Genomic DNA, 22,500 nt, shown 5'->3' with positions numbered 1-22,500 from the left:
TTTAATACGTTGTTTTTTCCAGATGCCTTACCCATCTAGTTTTGATGATTCTTTCACAAATTTTAGCTATCGTACTTGTAAGAGAGATCGGTCTATAGTTAGTGGGGTCTTCCTTGTTTTACCCTTTATATATTGGTACTATATTTGCTCTTTTCCAATCTTCTGGAACTTTTCCTTCTTTCAATAAACTGCTTATTAGACTATATATTTTGTCTGTTAGTTCATTCCTGCATTCTCTCAAAATTCAGTTTGCCATTTCATCTGGTCCATGCGATTTTCTGACATCAAGATTACTCAAGTAATTCATTATTTCGTTCCTTGTCACTTCTATCTCTTTCATAGGGGGGACTTTCTCCTCCCACTCGATATCTCTGGGTTGTATGTTCTCCTTCGTAAACACCGATTTAAAATGCTTGTTCATAATTTCTGCCATATCTATTTCCTCTGTGTATTCAACTCCTCCTTGCCGTAGTTTCTCTAATTCTTGTTTGTTTTTCAGTTTATTGCTTATAAATATGTAAAATAATTTTGGTTGATCTTTACATTTTTCTATGACGTCTTTTTCATACTTTCTCTTTTCTGCTCTGCACACTTGTACATATTCATTTCTATAACTAGTATATATATTTTCCATTTTTACCGTCTTTTGTCTTTTTTTTTCATTTTATACAAGCTTTGTCCCTTTTGTCTTTTAACTCCCTACATCTTTTGTTGTACCAACACTTTACATATCCTTTTTCTTGCTTTTGTCTTGCAACATACTTTTCAACTCCTTTATAATTTTTTTTTCTTCAAAATATTCCATTTCTCTTCTACTGTTGTTTCCTCCTTGTGCATCCTTTCCTAGTCTGCTTTTTGAAAGAATTCTCTTATTTTACCAAAATTTGTTTTTCCATACATCCATCTTCCCTTTCTATATTGTTCATTTTCCATGTATTGTTCCTCAGTTCCAGTTCAACCAATATGTGGTCACTTTTACTTATCTCTATTTATATTTAATCTTGTCCACTATTTCGGGTTCTGATGTGATTATTAGGTCCAGGATCGATGGTTCGTCTTCATTTCTATACCAAGTATTCTCTTGTATCCATTGTGTCATTGTATGTTCTATAATCATATCAAGTAGTACATTTCCCATAGGTCGTCTCCACCCTTCACTGTCATCTCTTCCCAGCAGATTTCTTTACAATTAAAGTCACCCACTATAACTATTCTTCCTCCATCTTCCATTATCTTATTTAGTGTTATCCTTGTGTCTTCTAACATACTTTTGTGTTCTCTCTCTTCCCACGAGGCCGTTTTAGGAGGCATATTTTACTACAAACTTCCTGCTCTTCCCATCCCTGTCCTCCACTTCTATCATAATCATTTCTACTCTATTCTTTCCATATGTGACATTCCTCACATTTATATCCTTCTTAGTCAGGAACATAACCCTTGTTTTACATCTCTGTATCTAATCCAATAATTATATGCACCATATCCTACACTGTTGGGTGGTAGTGGACCTTTCAAATTTGTCTCTACAATTCCCAATATGTCCGGTTCTATTTTCCATCAGGTAATCATTCAGTTCGTTCAAGCCTGTTATTAAGCCATCTTTGTTTGTGTAAGACACTTATAATTTTCTGCTACTTCCATCGTGTTTTCTGTTTCCGTTTTTCTCTGCTATGAACCATCTCCTCACTTCCATATCCACTACTCTCCAATATAATTTCTCTTTTTCTGACTCTGTTCTTTTCTCTTTTTTTTCTTATCTTCTAGTCTTTTTGTGTTCTCATCCTCTCTTTCCTCTTTATTCATTGATCTTTTTATCCATACTTGTTTATATTGTTCACTGTCAGCTAGTTTACTTGTTTTTGCTAAGATATTCTCTGCTGTCATTTGTGACCTGAATTTGATCCTAATTGGTCTAGTCTTATCTGTTTTGCATTTTCCTTGTCTATATATTTCTTCAATTTCTTTCCTTGTTTTTTGTCCATCCTCTTGAACTACTTCTAATATCTTGTTTACCTTTTCCTTTTCCTCCTTTACTCTTGTTGTCCTATTTGGATTATACTCTTCCATCACTAATATAATTATACATTTCTTTTTGTCAGCTAAGTCTCTTACTATATTCTCCTTTTCTCCCATCACTTTAATAACTGTATCCTTAGTTTGTTCTTTCACCTGTAGTGTCACTATATCTCTAAATACAACTTTGTTGTTCTCTTTGACTTTTCTCCAACCTGTGCTTCCTTTGCTATGGACTCTTTATTTTCTTTATTCTCCTTCAGTTCCTCATTCTTATATTTTACTTCTCTTAATGAACTCAGAGCTTATTATTTGCCGATTTTTGGGTAGGTCTGAGACCACTCACACATCACACACCCGGACAGCAAGGTCACAACTCCTTGACTAACATCCCGTACCTACTCACTGCTAGGTGAACAGGGGTTACACGTGAAAGGAGACAAACCCAAATTATCTCCGCCCGGCTGGGGAATCGAACCCCGGTTCTCTGGCTTGTGAGGCCAGCGCGTTACCAATCCGCCACCGAGCCATATGTGTGTGTGTGTGTTTGAGTGTTTGTGTGTGTGTGTGTGTGTGTGTGTGTGTGTGTGTGTGTGTGTGTGTGTGTGTGTGTGTGTGTGTGCCTGTGTGTGTGTGTGTGTTTACCTAATTGTAGTATACAGGAATGAAGCAACATTTATTGGGTCCCGCCTCCTATTCTTCAATTTTCTTACATACCTAATCTCAAATTTATGTATGGTCCCAACTTAATCTATACACTTTTTTTTAATTATATTTAGACTTGAACTCATGTATTGTTTGAGCTTCTAAGCTATTCCACGTATTTATGCATCTGTATTGAAAACTGTTTTTCTTCACATCCTTACGACATGTGTCTTTCTTAATTGACTCCCATGACTTCTTATATTCCTTTCATCTCTAATTAGTAGATTTCTTCAGTCACTGCAATTTATCCCCTTTAATAATCTGAATACTGTAACCACATCACCTCTTTCTCTTCGATCTTTCAAAGTTGGCATACCTAGTACTGTATATGTGTGTGTCCGTGTATGTGTGCATTTGCATGTATTTGTTTTATGCATACATATACACCCACAATTTCACATTTACATACCTTGGTAACATGCGATTAAGAAGCTGTTCAGTTTTTTTCTTTTCAAGGTCTAGTTGATCGGTGCGTTCCCGTATCAGTTCTTCAAGGTTGCTTGAGTACTTCTCCAACATTTGGAACATTGTATCGACGATATTCAGACGTCTGTAAAAGAAAAAATGGGTAACATTAAGTAGATGTACCACCTATAAAATTTTCTTAATCCTATCCAAAGGCTAATCCTATGCAAGGGACCATGCAAGGGATGTTTTTCCCTTTCCACGGAGTACACATTGCACGTTTTGAGTGACTCGCATTTGATATGAGCAAAAGGTACTCCAATATTTTCTACCAAATCAATGCTCCCTTTCTTACACATAATCTTCTACTCCTCTCGACTGCAATATTCTTTATTTATTATTTTTTCATTTCATTTCAGCAGTTTGTCCTGTATTCCTCCTGCAGTTTCTAATTTCTTAAGCAACTTCTTATGTGGCATCTTATTAAAAGCTTTTTTCAGGTCTAGAAATGCACAATCTTGTATTACATCTATTAGCCTTGAATAGAAACACATTAAGTTTGTGACGATACAAAACTGTGCGGAGTGGCAAATGATCACTCAAACCAATTAGATATTCAAGAAGATTTAGATAAATTACAGCAATGGTCTGAAAAATGGCTAATGAAATTTAACACAAGTAAATGCAAGGTAATGCACATAGGTAAAAATAACAGTGAGTACGATTACAAGTTATTTGGAAATTCGTTAACAAAAGTGGATAGTGAAAAAGATCTCGGCGTAATTATCAGTAACGACCTCAAATCATCCAAGCAGTGTATTTCAGACTGATTGCGCGATATTTTTATTTCAAAAGTCAATCACTCATTAACAAGCTATATAAATCGTTAGTTCGTCCACATTTGGAATATGCTGTTTCCGTATGGTCACCGAATCTCATTAAAGACATTGGCAGACTGGAAAAAGTACCACGGCGAGCCACAAAACTGATTCCAAATATCAAAAATAAATCATACGAAAATCGACTAAAACATATGAATCTGTTTTCCCTAAAAAAACGTAGACTCAGAGGTGACTTGATACAGGTCTTTAAAATTCTAAAGGGAATTGACAACATCAAAATTTTCACATTGAATGAGAATCAGACAAGAAACAATGGTCTCAAACTGTCCGGAAATAGATTCAATTTGGAAGTAGGTAGAAACAACTTTGCCAACCGTGCAGTTAATGAATGGAATAAACTTCCTGCACAGGTAGTGCAATGTAGTTCAGTTCGAAGCTTTAAGAATCATTTAGATAAATACCTAAGTAAGATGCTGTAATGATTATAATTTATCTTATATTATTTGTTTTTGTTTTGTTATCATTTATCTGTCTGATTTTCATTTATTATTAGTTATATGTCAATTTATTATTATTTACTATTTACCTGTTTGTTTATTATTTAACTATACCTATGCATTTATTTATGTATTTTATTTGTTATTTACATTATCATAGTTTTTATTTATTATTTTATTATTAATATTATTATTTTTTCGCATCTGACCTAGATATGGATCAAAAGGTCTCCTGTCGGCATGCTCCGCCGTTGTAATCCTTGTCTGAATCCAAATTGCCTTGGATTTAGTACGTTGTTTTTTTCCAAATGCCTTACCCATCTATTTTTGATAATGTACAACCAATTTTGAGTACGCACTTTCCAAGCATATCTAAATCTTAGACATTAAATTACACAAAGAAAATGAGGATCTATACATACAATGGGCTGGAGAGTTTAATGGAAGGACTGGACAACATTAAGTGGGATGTCATGGAATTAAGTAAAGTTCAAAGAGAGGAAGAAAAGATAGTCACAACTATAGATGAAAAAAAAAAATCGTGTTTTTTAAATAAAAAACTTTTGTTTTGTTTTTTACAATTTTTTTTATCTCGTCCAAATTTGTTCAAATATTAAATATTTAGTATATAAAAACACGTGCAAGTATGTTATTCATCCCTCCACATATGTGCATCTATCTTATTCAAAGAGGCATTAGACAGAGTATAAAAATAAACAAATAATTGACCATTTTTTATTCATCCCTCCACATATGTGCATCTAATTCAAAGAGGCATTAGACAGTATAAAAATAAACAAGTAATTGACCATATAAAGTCACTGTCAGATGCTGCAAGCCTACAACAAATGTAGATACTTTATATGGGCCAGTATGGCTATTGGCTGGCTACCTTACAAAATTTACCTTTTATCTCTTCAAAGATTAAACACTCCAATTTCCCATACTGACTCTGGACGTTGCCTAAACACAGATCCGCCAATTGGACAGTGGAAAAGGGGTTAACACAGTAATGGGGGGAAACTATTTTATTCCCCGCCACCCATCAAGGCTCAGAGCTTACTTTCTACCTGACTTTTTGTTCGCTATCCCTTAACTTTAACCTACAATCATACAAAAGTCCTTGAGATGCAACCCCCCCCCCCAAAAAAAAAAAAAAAAAACAGTGCTAAAAAAAGACCAAAAAGAGACATGGATATTTTCATTTTTTCCTAAATAACTCATCAAGGAAAAGAACCATATTACAATTTTTTTGTTTGTTAGAATATCAAATAAATCAGTATACCCTCACTTAAGGTTTTCTACGGTGTTAGGGCACTTCCATTTTCTGTGGTTTCATGTTTTGATGTGTTTTATTTATTTCACAATGTACAGTTGCCCCACTTAGTTTTGGCACAGTTTAAAAAAAAATTCGGATAAGAATAGCAACTCACCCGGTATTCTTTGTTATTACACTTTCGTGTCTGTTCATTTACATTTTTTTTTTGCTAAATAGTAACTACCTTAAGAAAATGTGACAAACAGCGAAATACTCAAAATGGTGTAACAGACGACACATTTTTCTTGACCTACTAATGACATCTATCACTCTTATTTGACAAGTAATACGATTAATATACGTTGCAGAGGAGAGAGAGAGAGAAAGAGATAACGCAGGAATCCGTTCACGTAGTGGTCGATGGTAGACTAACAACCAGCTTCAAGCAGAGGGCTTGTGATCCAATTATGTTATGTATGATTGTAGGTTAAAGTTAAGGGATAGCGAGCAAAAAGTCAGGTAGAAAGTAAGCTCTGAGCCTTGATGGGTGGCGGGGAATATAAGTTTCCCCCATTACTATGTTAACTCCTTTTCCACTGTCCAAGTGGCGGATCTGTGTTTAGGCAACGTCCAGGGTCATTATGGGAAATTGGAGTGTTTAATCTTTGAAGAGTATGCTAAGATAAAAGGGAGATTTTGTAAGGTAGCCAGCCAATAGCCATACTGGTCCATATAAAGTATTTACATTTGTTGCAGGCTTGCAGCATCTGACAGTGACTTTATATGGTCAATTACTTGTTTATTTTTATACTGTCTAATGCCTCTTTGAATTAGATGCACATATGTGGAGGGATGAATAACATACTTGTATGTGTTTTTATATACTAAATATTTAATATATGAACAAATTTGGACGAGATAAAAAAAAATAATAAAAAAAAAAATATTTTTTATTAAAAAAACCACGATTAATTTTTTTTTTTGCATCACAATTAACATAACATAATTGGATCACAAGCCCTCTGCTGAATAAAAAATGAAAATAATTGGTTTAATAATAGGGTTATAACAACTTATAAGTATACGAGTTAGTTTTGGTTACTTTGTCAATGCACTCAACACCACTCACAGCTTGAAGCTGGGTATTAGTCTGCCATCGACCACTACGTGAACGGATTCCTGCGTTCTCTCTCTCTCTCTCTCTCTCTCTCTCTCTCTCCTCTGCAACGTATATTAATCGTATTACTTGTCAAATAAGAGTGATAGATGTCATTAGTAAGTCAAGAAAAATGTGTCGTCTGCTACACCATTTTGAGTATTTCGCTGTTTGTCACATTCTTTAAGGTAGTTACTATTTAGCAAAGAAAAACAAACAAAAACAATGCATGTAAATGAACAGACACGAAAATGTAATAACAAGGAATACCGGGTGAGTTGCTATTCTTGTCCGAAACATTTTTAAAACTGTGCCAAAACTAAGTGGGGTAACTGTACATTGTGAAATAAATAAAACACATCAAAACATGAAACCACAGAAAATGGAAGTGCCCTAACACCATAGAAAACCTTAAGTGAGGGGTATACTGATTTATTTGATATTCTAACATAGAAAAATTAGTGTAATATGGTTCTTTTCCTTGCTGAGTTATTTTAAAACAACAATGAATATATATTTATATATATCCATGTTTTTTTCCTCAATTTTGTTTTGCAAAAAGAAAAAAAAAACTTTTTTTTTTTTTTTTAGTTGCATCTCTAGTCACAACGTATTCTACTATAGAGTTAAGGGAAAGAAATATTTAGTGAAGTAAGATTCTCGATCAACTGAGAGATTGCTGGTGAAATTCAGTAATTTATTAGATAGGATAGCTTGGATTGTGACAAGGCTGTGTAAAGGTAGCCTACACTCTAAAAATATTTCAGGTTTATGCACTCACTTCACAGAGTTCAGACATTGAACTAGAGTTCTTCCATGATTATGGCAGGTAATGTATCATGAAAAAAGTAAATACATGTTGGCAATGGGCGATTTTAATACTGAACCGGGGAAAAGATGGAAGATAAGTCATGAATTGGGAAGTTTGGAGTACATACATACATATACCAAGGATTTTTCCCCCTTACAAGAGAGGTAGCCAAAAAGAAAAAGGCATAAAATCATTCCCACCCATTCCATCCCTGAATACACTCCACACCCCTCCACACTCCCTCTTATCTCAGCACCTCTCGGATGACGGGTCATCCCTGCACCTTGTCCACTGCCCTGGGTCAAAAGCAGTGTCGCAGGACACAGCACATCCACAGCAAGGCTGCTTCATTAAATCGGCGACCCCCCCCTCTCCGTCCGCCCATGCATAAAAGGAGAAGACGGGGAGAAATCCCTTCGGGCAGCGTCAAATTTTGCTCACACATACTACCTCACCCCCCATCCCCCCGTCCATTCCACCTCATGCATCACAGCATCATTCATATACAACCATTCTCCATTCACCCCTGTCTTCTGTCCTCTCCCGTCCTTCCTCAACAGACATTCCCCTCTTCCCCAAAGCCCCCTTCACCCCATCCATCCACCTCATCCTAGGACGTCCCCTCATGTTCACTCCCTCCACATCTGCCTTCCATACCTCTTTTACTAGTCTTTCTTCACTCATTCTTTCCATGTGTCCAAACCATCCTAATAATCTTTCATCAACCCTATCTCCCAACTCCCTTTCCACCCCCGTTCTTCTCCTCACCTCCTTATTTCTCACTCTATCTAGCCTAGTAACCCCCATCATACTTCTCAGACATTTCATCTCAAACACATTCAAACTCCTTCTCTCTTCCTCTCTTATGTTCTATGTTTCTGCCCCATACAGTGGTGTTGGTACAATCACTCCTACATACAGTCTCCTCTTAGCATCCATTCCCAAATGTCTATTCCTCATTACACTCTTCAATCCACCAAGGCATTTACTCGCTTCTCTCAATCTACATTCTACCTCCACCTTCACTCCACCTTTTCCTGCCACATTTGTACCCAAGTATCTAAAACTATCCACTTCCCCCAGTCGCTCTCCCTTAATGCTCACTTCCAGTCTACTGCCACTTTCACCCCTTGTACATCTCATCACCTTACTTTTACCCACGTTTATCTTTAGCTTTCTTCTATCACATACTTTCCCAAACTCTGTCACCCACTTTTCTCCATTTTCTTTAACCATCTCCAATCCCTGACCCACTACCCTTGCATTTACCTCTCGCACTACCCCATCCATGTATAAGTTGAACAGCCAAGGCGACATAACGCATCCTTGACGAAATCCCACCTTTACCTCGAACCACTCACTCTCTCTATTTCTAATCCTGACACAAGCTCTACTACTCTCATAAAAACTCTTGACAGCTCCTAGAAGCTTTCCTCCTATCGCATATATCTGCATAACCTCCCACAGTGACTTTCTGTCTACCCTATCCATAAAAAAAAAAAAAAAAAAAAAAAATCCTTCCCCTTTCCTATATCTTTCTCACATATTTGTCTTACCACAAATATCTGATCTACACAACCTCTACCTGTCATAAATCCACACTGTTCCTCACCAATTACTGTTCCTCTCCTAATCCTCTCAATCAAGATCCTCCCATAAGCCTTCCCAACTACACTTAACAGGCTAATCCCTCTGAAACTACTACATTCACACTTGTCCCCCTTTCCCTTGTAAAGTGGAACTATACAGGCACTCCTCCAGTCTTCCGGCACTCTACTCTCTCTCGAGCAAACATTAAATAACCTCACCAGCCAGTCCACTATCACTGTACCTCCTTTTTTTAGACATTCTGCATGGCATCCATCCAGACCAGGTGCCTTACCTGCTTTCATCATCTTAACAACTGCCTTCACTTCATCCTTCCTTATTTCTCCTCCATTTTCCTCACTCATCATTCTCATTTTCTTCGCATTTCCCACTGCAACTATCTTTTCCTCCCTATCCTCCTTCACATTTAGCAACTCCCTAAAATATTCTGCCCATCTTCCCCTTACTGCCTTCTCTTCCATTATCATCTCTCCATCTGCACCTTTTACCTTTTCTTCTCTACTTGATTCGCCTCCTCTTCCTCTCTTAATTTCTTTCCAAAACATCTTTTTATTACTTTCAAAATTTTCTGTCATACTCTTACCCCACTTCACATCTGCTCTCCTCTTTGCCTCCTTTACCTTTTGCTTTATTTCTCTTTTCTTTTCTTTGTACCTCTCATATAACTCCCTCGTCCTATTTTGTAACTAATCTGTGAAAGCTCGCTTCTTTTCTTCTACAACCTTCTTTGTTTCCTCATCCCACCATTCACTATCCTTCCTTCTATTTCCTCCTGTCCTTCTTGTTCCACACACCATCCTTGGACACTTTATGACTCCCTCCTTGAAACATTCCCATTCCTCCTCCACACCTACCTCTACTCTATCCTTCACACCCTCCCACTCCTCCTTCAGCTTCTTCTTGTACTCCTTCTCCTTTTCCTTTTCATTTAAAGAGTTCACTCTAAGCACCTCCCTACCTTTTGTCCCTTCCCTCTTTCTCCATCTATCCTCCACTCTCAACTTACCTTCCACCAAAAAATGATCTGATATTCCCCCACCCTTAGCACATGTACATCCCTAACTCTTCCTATCATAGTCCTATTTACCACTACATAATCCATCAATGCTCTATCTACCACCCTTCCATCCACCACCCTCTCCCATGTGTACTTATGCTTGACTTTCTTCCAAAACACTGTATTTGCTATCATCAACTCTCTTTCTAGACACATTTCCACCATCAACTCTCCACTACGATTCTTTCCTGGAACTCCACATTTCCCAACCACTCCATCAATTGGACCATTTCCTACCCTAGCATTAAGGTCTCCCAGTACTATTACGTTGACATTTCTCCCTAAATCCTCTATCCAAAAGGCCTCCCTTTCTTCTACACTCTTCTCACTGCCAGGCCCATATGCACTTACAAAGACCCACATCTTTCCCAGTTTCACCTTCATCCACATTATTCTTGAGGAAACCTCCTTCCACTCCACTACACGTTTACCTATCTCTTCACATACTAGAATAGCCACCCCTTCCCCCCCTCGCCCTCTCTTCACTCCTGATAACCTCCCACTTACACTCCCAAACTTACACTCACCCTTCCCTTTCAACTTAGTTTCACTCAAAGCCAACACATCCAGCTTTCTTCTCACAAACATACTACCTATCTCTTCCCTTTTACTCTGATCTGTACCACATCCATGCATATTAAATGACCCAAACCTTAGGGTGCTGTTCCGAAAACTCCCAGACCCTCCTATGCCTTTACTTTTTCGTTTAGGAATGTCCCCTGTGGGGCTACAAGGAGAAGGATGCCTAGTCCCACTCCCCGTCCCTTTCTTCTCCCCTCTTACGATCCAAGTGGAAATGCTTGGTGGAAGTATTCTTTTCCCCCACCACAGGGAATTCCCCCACAGCAGAAAATAAATACTCAGAGAAATGGTACAGGACAGCAGCAAGGGGTTGGGGGACAGCATAACGGAGGAACAGTCGTAGTATAAAAGTGTCATCATTTGAAGAGTTTTCCTCTATCATTGACAAAATGATGTGTGGCTCTGGTTTGTAGGGGCGCCCCATATAGACCCTAAAGTATCAACTGCTTGCTACTTTGCCACAATAACAAGCAGCCAATAACCCCAGGCGGGGAACACCCCAGACGGGGAGGAGTTTGGAGTAGGTGAGAGAAATAACAGAGGTGAGTTGTTCAATTTTGCAGAGAACTACAACATAAGAATAATGAGCACTTCCTTCTAAAAGTGTGTAGATCGTAAATGGCCCAGGAGAAGTCTAAAATGAACAACAAAGAATGAAACAGACTTATTAAAAGATGAGAGCAAGGACATTAGCAATGTTACAGTCATAAATTAATTAAGTGTAGGTAGTGACCATAGAAAAGAAAATTGTACAGCAAAATTCAATTTCAGAGCTGAGAGAAATTAACTAGTTTTGAAAAAGAAAACAAGCCTTGCAATGGATAAGGATAACAAGAAGGAATTTCAGTTAGAAGTATAAATAAATAAACAAATAAATAGATAAATAAATAAATAAATAAAAATAATAAAGCTCTAAGAAATACAAATTTACATCCTTCATTCTGTGCCTGGAAATCATGCCCAACATTGCCTCGAGAACATCATAGTATTGATGATCCATTCCCGGCTCTTGTACTCCCTTTATTACATTTATCAAAGGAAATACAACCAAAGAATAAACATGGCCAGCTTTCTCCGCCTTTACTTTATGATTTCTCACTGACCTTCCTTGGTTAAGCTTCTTGAATAAATCGTAAATCTGTGTGAAGTCAGGTCGCATCTCAGGCTGCTCAGCCCAACATTGCTTCATAATGTTGATGGCATCGGGCGGTGCAGCTCCTTTAGACACCGAGGGCCTAATCATCGGTGGTGGCTTTTTTAATCGGGCGATTATTTCTGTAATAAAAAATGTACATGAAAAGATGGAATAACACTAATCAATAATTGTGTAGTAATAGTAATATGCTCTCTGAAAAGAAATTTATAACAAAAGTGAAAAAATACTAGTATCTGCGATATTATGTGACTTATTGTGACGCTTCATACATTATTTGAAATACGTGACTCCTTCTACCTAATCCCATTTCATGAATAGGATAGCAACTTCCCTGCTTGTCGGGATTAAATGTAGCTTATTTTATCATCATTGTAGACCTGCAACTAAAAACCACGAAGTAAGGAAACACAACCGCATTGCATGGCATAAAGAAGAAAAAAGAAAAAAGAAAAAGAAAAATGTTGACTGCATTTACTGATCATTTACTTGAATCCAATTTTGTTCTGCATTGAAAAGTCTACTATTTTCGTGCTTTGCCAATGTAACTCCAGTTTGATTCATTTGACCAAAAATAAAATATGCAATAAAGGATTTTATGTCTCTGCAGTGGGTTGTTTTCTGTTTTGATTTTCACCTAAAGGACTCTATGGGGTACTGCTAATTGTTCTTATACTTCCGAGCACAAGTGCCAAGGTTATGGTTTGGTCAGAGCCAAATATCTTTCATAAGTTGTCTTTGGTGTGTGTACTATCCTGTGATTCTTTATGTGTGTGTGTGCGCACACTCGTGTGTATATGTGTTCATGTTTGTAATTGCCTAGTTATAATATAAAGTATTGGAGTGCACGTGTATTTACCTAATTGCAGTGTACAGGAAAGGAGCAACGCTCGTTGGGTCCCGTCTCCTATTCTCTAATTTTCAAAAATATCTAGACTTAAATTCATATAATTCCAACTTAATCTATATTCTTGATTTCCAACTATCATATTTAGATTAGAACTTATGTATTTTTTTAGCTTGGGCTCTATATCCTTCTAAACTATTCCTCATATTTATGCATCTATAGGAAAAATTGTATTTCTTCACATCCTTTATGTATGTGATATTTCTTAAATTACTCCCATGGTCTCTTAAATCCCTTCCATCTTTAACTAGATATTTTCTGGCAATGAAGTCCCTATTTAGAGACCTGAATACTGTAATCGTATCACCTCTTTCTCTTCGATCTTTCAAAGTTGATAGAACCAGTGCTTTTAATTTTTCCTCATATAGTTTATCTCTCAGGCTAGGGACCAGTTTGGTTGCTGCCCTTTCTATTCTCTCAACCTTGCTTATATCTTTTACTCTGTATGGGGACCATACTACTGACTCATATTCCAGTCTTTTACATATCAGGGTTTCGATGATTTTGTTCCTTATCCCATTATCCATATAGTGGAACGCCACTTTCATCTTTTGCAGTAGTCCGTATGTCTCTCACATAATCCTGTCCCTTGACAAGTTGTATTCCATCAACACTTCCAAGTCTTTCTCCAATATTAATTTTGTTTATGGATTCACTTTCAAAGAAACAGTTCAAGGATGGCTTTTTGCCTGTATTGCCCTTTTCCAGTACTTTTTTTTTTTTTTAATTGAACTTTATTTCTCATTCTTGGATCCAAGCAAAAATAGTATCCAGATCTTTCTGCAATCGTCTACTGTCCTCCTCGTTTTTCATTATTTTCATCTCCAAGCATGTTGGCTTAGGTTGTTGTTCCTTCCATGTCATTAACATAGACAAAAAACATTATTAGTGCAATCACTGAACCTTGTGGAACTCTGCTAGTTACTGCTCTCCATCTTGATTTCTTATCCACTACTAGAGTCTTCATGTATCTTTCCTTCAAAAATTCTTGTATACATTCTAGTAGTTTGCCATTCAATTCTCCAATGTTCTACGATTTTCACAAAAGTCGCCTGTGAGGTAATTTATAAAATGCCTTCTCTAGGTCGAGGTACACGCAGTCCACCCACCCCTCTCTCTCTTGCAGCACATCAATCACTCCCGAGTAAAATATCAAAAGGTTCAACACACATGATCTTCTAGATATGAAGCCAAACTGTCTGTCTCAAATTATTTTGTCCACCGATCTTTCACAACCCTTTGACGAAATTTCAGCATTGTGCTGTTTAGTGATACTGGCCTATAATTTAGTGGTATTTCCTTGTTTCCACCTTTGTGAATTGCCACCACCTTTGGCCTTTTCCAATCAAGCGGCACAATGTCTTTTTTCAATGAACATGTACTAGTAATAGACTGTGGACCTTGTCTGCTAGTTATTCGCTACGTACTTTATATATCCAGTTTGAGATCCCGTTAGGTCCTAAAACTTTTGTCACATCCAATGATCTCAAAAGATTGACCACTTCCCTCACTTCCACATTCATTTCTGCTAAACATTTTTTTTTTTTTGCTCCACTCGCTTTTGTCCAAAAAGTCGCGCTCTTTTGTGAAGTTGATAGAAACTTTCATTCAATATTTCTGCCTGAGCTGAGGGCTCTTCAAAAACCTCAGCACCCGCTATTAACTGGTTATTTTTCCATGTGTCTCAATTTACCATCTACAAACCTGTTATGTGTGGCATAGGTTTTGGCTGGAGAATGATGGAGGAGGAGAAAATTCAATTGGTTCATGGGAGTAAAGTCACGCCCTTGGGGGAAGTACTTAGATGTAAAAGTAAAGATAATTGGACTAAACAAATCATGACGTTAATACGAACTGACCTTGCGATCAAATTGAGGATTCCAGATGGGAGTCCCTTGCTGTAAATTGACAAGCCAAGTGTAATACTATTCGTGAAGAAACGAAGGAAAATTTAAGTTCAGTTTAATTCCCTCTCTTAGACAGAGTAATATTAGCAGACTTCCTACAGAAGAATATTGTGAGTGACTATTATATATAAAGATAGTGGTGAAAAGAAAGTAGATATGAGAAACGAAATACAAAACTATACACAAAATAAAAGGGACCATAGAAGGGAACACTAGACGGAGTAAACATTGGTAACAACACTGGCAACTATAGGACGGAACAGATGAAAAGAAAAAGCCTCCGAAGAGACGGGACTGGTGCATCAAACTACAGGACTTTGTGCAAGATACTGGTGCCTCAAACCGGGATCACGCAATGCACGCAAACACAAGCACTCCGTGCATGCAACTACAAGCACGCAGCCACGCACATGCTGAGTACAAGCAACAGTGAACGACAGGGTCTACAACGACTACAAGCAATAGTGAATGAGGGGACGAACTACTACTACGAGTGAACGAGGGAAAATGAGGTAGTGAACCAAGGAAGACGAGGTTTACGTACGAGTGAAGACGACTACAAAGGAGGCAGTCAATTCAAATCGACTTTAGAAATTTAAAGGTATGACTATTTGGAAATAAACTCTCCTACTGGAATTCGAGCCCTCGCTTGAGCGGCTTGCTTTTTATAAGACGTTCTGTTTTGTAGGGTCGTGGTGGCAGGACATTGTTATTTATTTGAGACATAAAATAGACAGGCAGGGACTTAGTACAGTAAATTCAAGGGTTGAAGCAGTAAAGAATTCTCCAGTTCCGAACAATGTAGATAAAATGAGAAGTTTCTCGGGATTGAAAGGATATTATAGGAAATTTATCCAAGGATATGCAGACATAGCTAATCTATTAAGTTCTTTGTTGAGGAAAAATTCAAAGTTCATGTGGGGACCTGCACAACAGCAAGCTTTTGACAAGTTGAAAGACAAACTTACTAGTTCTCCAGTTCTTATATTTCCTAATGCGTCTGACATAGGGTTAGGAGGCATACTGATGCAAGAGAGAAATGAAACATTGAAACCGGTAGCTTACACATCTAAACATTGTAATAGTGCAGAGAGAAACTACTCTATAACAGAAAGAGAAACCTTAGTAGTGATGTATTCATTAGAAAGTTTTAGAGATATTATAGTGGGATTGATCATACAGTTATTCAGAATTTATTTAAGCATAAGAATCTTAGAGACAGACTAGCCAGGTGGTTTGCTATACTTCAATGTTATGAGGTTAGGTTTGAATATATTCCGGGTAGAAAGAATGTTGCAGCAGGTGCACTATCTAGAAATATTAGCCAACCAACGACAGGGTTGATCAATTAAGTAGGAAAGATATTTCTAGGGGCCCAGTAAATCAGTTGATAATACCAAAACTCTAGTACAAGAGGTATTGAAGATACTTCATGATAACGATTGTAGTTCACACCCAGGAAAGGATAAAACTTATAAACAAGCACAACTTAAATACCTTGGCTAGGTATGAAGAAAGATATATATAATTATACAGATTTTTTTTTTAAATGGCTAGGGTGAAAGGAAATACACCGAAACCTGCTCCTATGTTATCATATCCCATCCCGCAGAAACCTTGGAAAAGAATTCACATAGAAAGTGGATATAAATATGTATTTGATGCTATTGATTATCTTCCAAGATTTTGTATTTTGCAACTCATTCCAAATAAGACAGCTGAAACCATTGCTTCAGTAATCTATGTCAGATAATCTGTAATTTTACTGCCCCACTGCCCCTAAGATCTTGGTTTCAGATAATGGAACTGAATTTAAAAACAAAATCTTAGAAGAATTATATATGTTATCCTCAGAGCAATGGATTTGTAGAGGGGTTAAATAAGAAAATTATTACATCTCTTAGAGGTATGACTAGCCCTCATAGTGTAACTTGGAATATTTGGATTCCTTGTGTTAAATGTACCCTAAACAACCAAATTAATGCAGCTACAGGAGAAACACTCCATTTTATTATTTTTTGGGGAGAACAAAATTCTTCCATATGAAATCTTGATTGCAGAGCAGAAACCTGTGTATAATATAGATGATTACATCTCAAGTAAGATACATGCATTTCAAGCTATACATCAAAGAGTTAGGGAACACATGCAAGAGTAGACAAGAGATGAAAAAGCAACAAAACAAAACATAATATAGATTTACAAATAGGATATTTAGTTATGATCAAATTACATACACCCCATAATAAACTTTCACCGAGGTATTCAGGTCCATATAGGATAATTGATTTTGCAGGTGGAAATAAATACAAAATCTTACACTTGGAAACTAAGGAAGTGTCAATTTGACATGCTAAGGAGACCAAGAAGACTAGGTTAGAGCTTGATGATCATCATATATGTAACACTGAGTGAAAAAAGACACGATGTATTATTTATAAAGAAACATTGAGTCCAGAGGAGTATGGGGAGTATGTTGATAATATCATGTGTGAGTTGAGTATTAATGCAAACAATTTTTACAGATAGTATTAATTGTTGATATGTATGGTGCATGCCTGAGATAGGAGACCTCAACTACTGGAACCTTGGGTGTGTCAGACAGATGTGCTACCTGGAGCCTTGGTCAGTAATGAAGACTTAAAACCTTGTCTATATATATGAGAACAGTGCCAATAAGTATTGAATAATATTTTCTTTTGTGAAGCATTGAAATTTATTATGTAGCTACACCAGTATGTGTTCTAGACAAAAAAAGAAATAAGTGAGTGTTAAAGAAATGTGAAATTATGCAGATACACTCTACTATTACCAACATCTTTAATGCTGTGTATATAACTGCTGTAACATACCTTACAGATATACAACTGACCATCTTTGAAAAGGTGAAAACATCTTTCATTTAGATCTAACACAAACAGTTATCCTTAATCAAATTTCACAAACAGAAGGAGGAAGACACTGACTACTATTTGAAAATTTTTCTGATTATGTTATTGGGAAATTATGACATTTTAAAACTTTGCTAGTAGTGAGTTTTGCAAATCAACTTGACATCAAATCTATGTCTGTATTATAATTATTTTGTTTTGTGTCTTTTTGATCCTACTTACCATTGTGCATTTTGAAAGGGTTACTTATTTCTTTGTTATGTGTGTCATATGTTTTGATGACAACATCCAATGAAGGATTATACTTGGCACATGTTTTTTTCACTCTTAGGTTGTAAATGTCAAAACAGATTTCCCATTTACTTCTTATTCCCGTGGCATTAGTGAATTCCTCCCAAGAAGTTTCTTTAAAAAGTTTGTCTAACCCTAAGTAACCTGCTTTCCTAAAATTGAATCTCCCTTGCCTGCTTCCCATTCCTCCCAGTTAACCTCATCGCAATCAAAATCTCTAATAGGGTCTATGTTGCTAATTTGTTCAATATTATTCTTTAATATTCAGTTTCATTCCATATTCTACCATGAAGTAACTTTTATTGTGTCTTTTAGTAATAATCTTTAGGTGAATTGCTCTAGCCATGCCTTTATTCGGATTTGCTTCTAAGATTTTTCGTGTCTTTGCTCGCTTCTCTTCGTTAGTATCTTTTCTAATCAAAATATCATTTAACTTTTCTTCTCGTACAAATTTCCAAGATTGCTGATTACTTCTTTTGTCATGGCTTGCGATTTGAACTTTTTCATTGGACGTAACAAATTCTCTTATACTTGCCTAACCTATACATGCTATCAGTCTGGTCTGTTACATCCAGGTCCTTCCCTAGAGTTGTTGGTATAATTTCCCTAATCGTTTGCATATCTTTTTCTTATCGTAAATTCCATGAGTCGTTGTATTCTTCTTGGCATCCAAAGAATAAGACACATCTAGACATGTCTACATCTCTGACAAGAGATTTCTTTTTTTATAAGATATAACTTTGACTATTCTTTCTTCTAGACTATCTCTTTCCTGTTGCTCCATGATATTTTTAAAGGTTACTCTATCTCCCCTATCCTCATTCGTTGTGGCTTATCCTCTTTTTTCCCATAATGTTTAGAAGTTGTTTTTTTCTCTCTCATTTGTCAAAATTTCATTTTCCTTTCTCAATTTTTCAATCCCTGTTTTCTAAACCAGGTTTGTTTCTTTTTCTTGCTCAAGTTTTTGTTCCAGATCGTGCACTCAAACCTCATGTGAGGAAATTAAGTCAATAAATCTTTTCAACTTTGTAAGAATTTCACTTACGTCCATGGTAAAGTATCCAGCTTGAGACTTATCTTCTGTATTAAATTAAGTCGTGCACTAGATTATTATTTTTTCCAGTGGACTTCCTCACCTTTTTGGGTAAGAAGCTTTCGAAACCCTCCATTATTAGTGTTGATACCGCAATAATAGACTATATTTTGTGATGTAAACAAAGTAGAAATTAATTTTGATCTTCTTTTGTTTCTTATCATGAACGACTTTGGAGACAAAGACCACTATTTTCCTTCCCTGACTCTCGCCAAAAGTTGAAACCAGTAGTATTTTGTCTCTACTGCGACCCTTAATAGCTTTGTTTTCCCCTGTTTATTCAATTGGCAACTATTTTCATCTGCCTTTGCCTGATAGACAAATCTAGAGCGTCGCCATCGTCACCGCCCTCACGTCATTATGAAAATAATATTTTTCCCTCCTTGACTCTACTATAACCCTGAAATAACATTGCTTTCCCCTGTTTACTGAATTAGTAAGTATTTCCATCTGGCTTTGCCTATTAAAGCCAAATCTAGGAATGTCGAATCCCCACCGTGTGCGTGCATGTGTGCATTTACTTATTTGTATTACCTAATTGTAATATAAAAGGAGCTAAACTCATGTGGCACTTTCTCTTGTTCTCTATTAGTATATATACAAGTGGAGAGGGTGGCATTGAGTTGGAAGTAAATCTTAGGGGAGAGAGGCTTGAAAAAAAAAATAGCTTGTGTTTGGGGTCACATGTGGCGGGAAATGGATGGAGGTAAACTGTAGATTGAGAGAAACAAGTATTTGTCTTGGGGGGGTTGAAAAGTGTTATGAGAAATAGGTATTTGGGAATGGATGCAAAAAGAAGATTGTATAAATGGGTGATTGTCCCTATGACACTGCACGGGGCGGAGAAATGGAATCTAAGATAAGCTGAAAGGAGAAATTTAAATGTGTTTGAAAGAAGTTTTTGAGAAATATGGTAGGGATTACAAGGTTGGATAGAGTGAGAAATAAGGAAGTGAGGAGGAGGGCAGGTGTGGGAAGGAGGCTGACAGATAGGGCTGATGTAAGATTATTGGGATAGTTTGAACACAAGGAAAGAATGAGTAAAGAAATATTAGCAAGTAGGTTGTGGAAAGTAGAGGTGGATAGAGTGAACTTGAGAGGACGACTGAGAGTGAGATGGATGTATGGTTTGAAAGGGGCTTTGATCAAGAGGGGAGTGTCTGTTGAGCAAGAAAAGGTGATTGGAGGATGGTTGTGTATGGGTGTTTACTGATCCTACCAGGGGAGAGAATAATTTGGACTTACTCCTAAGTAAAAATGAGGATCTAATGAGAAACGTACAAGTAGGCGATAGTCTAGGTTCCAGCGATCGCCAAAAAATAATATCTTAATATCACATTGGAAGCATTGAATGATACTAATACCATTCTAGTACATGGCTTCAGAGAGCCAGTTTTGAAAAGCTGAGGAAGTATTTATGACAATTGGTCACATACGAGGGTCAACTGTCTAGATGAAAAGTATAGTGAAGTCAGGTGTGAGGTGAGCATTATCAACGCAGTCAGGGGTTTAGACCAAAGTCGGGGCATTGAGGAAAGTATGCAGTCCCCCAGGTTATGTCACTTACATGCTTGAGGCCATTAGCAAGGACATCGGTCTAGACAAAATGTACGGTAACCTAACTGCTGTGATTTTGTTTGCGTGCAATAAAATTGTTCCCCTGAAGGCGATAAGGAATAATACTCATACTTCCAAATGGATGACAGACAGGCTGAAAAATGAGATCAGAATTAAAAGCAGGCTTAACGTCGGAATCAAATAAGGGGAAACACACCTTAGATCTAAATACAACGATATGGATAGACTTGATAAAAAGAATACGCGCTCAGCAAAACGTAACTACAAAATTAAGGTTGCCAGACAAGCAAGATCCAACCAAAAACGTTTCTTTCATCTCTACAGAACAAAATATAAAGAAAGGATTGGCCCAATTAAAAACAAAGAAGATATCTTGATAAATTCAGAGGAAAAAAGTGAGCGAGAATATTAATGAAAATATTTTCCCATATATACAAAGGAGAGGTTAGATATAGTACCTGAATGCAACCTGATCTTTAGTGGGAATGTGGGAAGTAAACTAACTAACATCAGCCTCAGTAAGAAAGAAGTAGTTAATCAGATTTATAGAGTTAAAGGTATAAAATCCCCGGGTTCCAGACGAAAAATTTTCGAGAGTGCTCAAAGAATGTAAATCTAAAATCTGTGACCAATCAACGAAAATATTTAATAAGTCGGTAGATACTGGATTCGTGTCTATTTCTTGGGGGCAGTCAAACGTTGTCCCTATTTTTTTTAAAAGGTTAACAAATCGTTTATGTAAGTACTGGCCAATCAGTTTGACGTCGATTATAGGTAAAATGCATCAATAATAGCTAATAGAATCAGAGATCACTTTGAAAGACTTGTGGAAAGACTTTGATTTGTGGGTTCACCAAGGGTAAGTCATTTGTAACTAATCTATCTTTTTACACTAATGCCTACAAGGCATCAGATAACAAGAAGGTGCCCCACCAAAGACTACCAAATAACGTCAAAGTCCATGGTATAGGAGGAAAAGTATTTGATTGGATTAGGGCATAGATCAGTGACAGAAATAGCGGGTCACTATTAACGGTGTAAAATCCAAATGGGGGGTGTTACTACTGGAGTTTCACATGAATCGGTTTTGGATCCTTTATTGTTCATTACTTATGAAAATGACTTGGACAATGGGGTTAATAGTGATGTTAGTAAGTTTTGGGACAACACTAAAATAGGACGCCTAATCAGGTCAGGAGAAGACGCTAAGATACTGCAGGAAGATCTCAACAAATTGTTCACATGGTAGGTGAAATGGTAAATGAACTTCAATATCTCAAAGTTAAACGTAAGTTTACACAACCTAGAAAGCATGTATAGCTTAAATAACACTTTTTTCAACTGAGTGCGAGAATTGGGAGTTCTATTGAGTCCTGACCTTAAATCCAGGAAATAGTGTATTAGTGCCAGGAATAGAGCAAACAGAACATTAGTTTCATTGCTATAATGGTTATGAATAAAATTGCAGAGGTAGTTATCAAACTCTATTTGGTGTTAATTACACCCATCCTTGACTATGTGGTACAATTTTAGTCTCCGTCCTATAGAATGTAAATAAATTCATTAGAATCAATACAGAAGAGAATGACCAAAATTATACATGGATTCAGAAAATTACCTTATGTGGTCAGGCTTAGGCAACTTAATCTACACTCTCTAGTAGGAGAGAGCCTGGGGTGATCTAATGGAGGTATTCATGTGAATCAAGGTGATACAGACAAGGTCATCATATTACAACAGGGCAGG

The 22,500-nt window shown here is 36.9% G+C and overlaps 1 protein-coding gene and 1 non-coding gene across 2 annotated transcripts in view; both read right to left on the bottom strand.

The window, feature by feature from the left end:
* The window catches only part of LOC143030188 (retinal guanylyl cyclase 1-like), a 171,952-nt gene that overhangs the window by 7,524 nt on the left and 141,928 nt on the right, over positions 1-22,500 (bottom strand). The window contains exons 8-9 of the mRNA XM_076193350.1: positions 12,038-12,209; positions 3,110-3,268 (exon numbers count right to left, since the gene is read on the bottom strand). Coding sequence (XP_076049465.1) covers positions 3,110-3,268; positions 12,038-12,209 — 331 coding nt within the window. The remainder of the gene's footprint in view (positions 1-3,109; positions 3,269-12,037; positions 12,210-22,500) is intronic.
* TRNAV-CAC (transfer RNA valine (anticodon CAC)) lies at positions 2,470-2,542 on the bottom strand. The gene has a single exon. It is a non-coding gene; the product is annotated as a tRNA-Val (tRNA).

The sequence above is a fragment of the Oratosquilla oratoria genome, chromosome 12, assembly GCF_046742065.1.
Source record: "Oratosquilla oratoria isolate Oo_2021 chromosome 12, ASM4674206v1, whole genome shotgun sequence".
NCBI classification, from domain to species: domain Eukaryota; kingdom Metazoa; phylum Arthropoda; class Malacostraca; order Stomatopoda; family Squillidae; genus Oratosquilla; species Oratosquilla oratoria.
The sequence above is the reverse complement of the archived record's forward strand: the minus strand, read 5'-3'. Positions and strand labels throughout refer to the sequence as shown.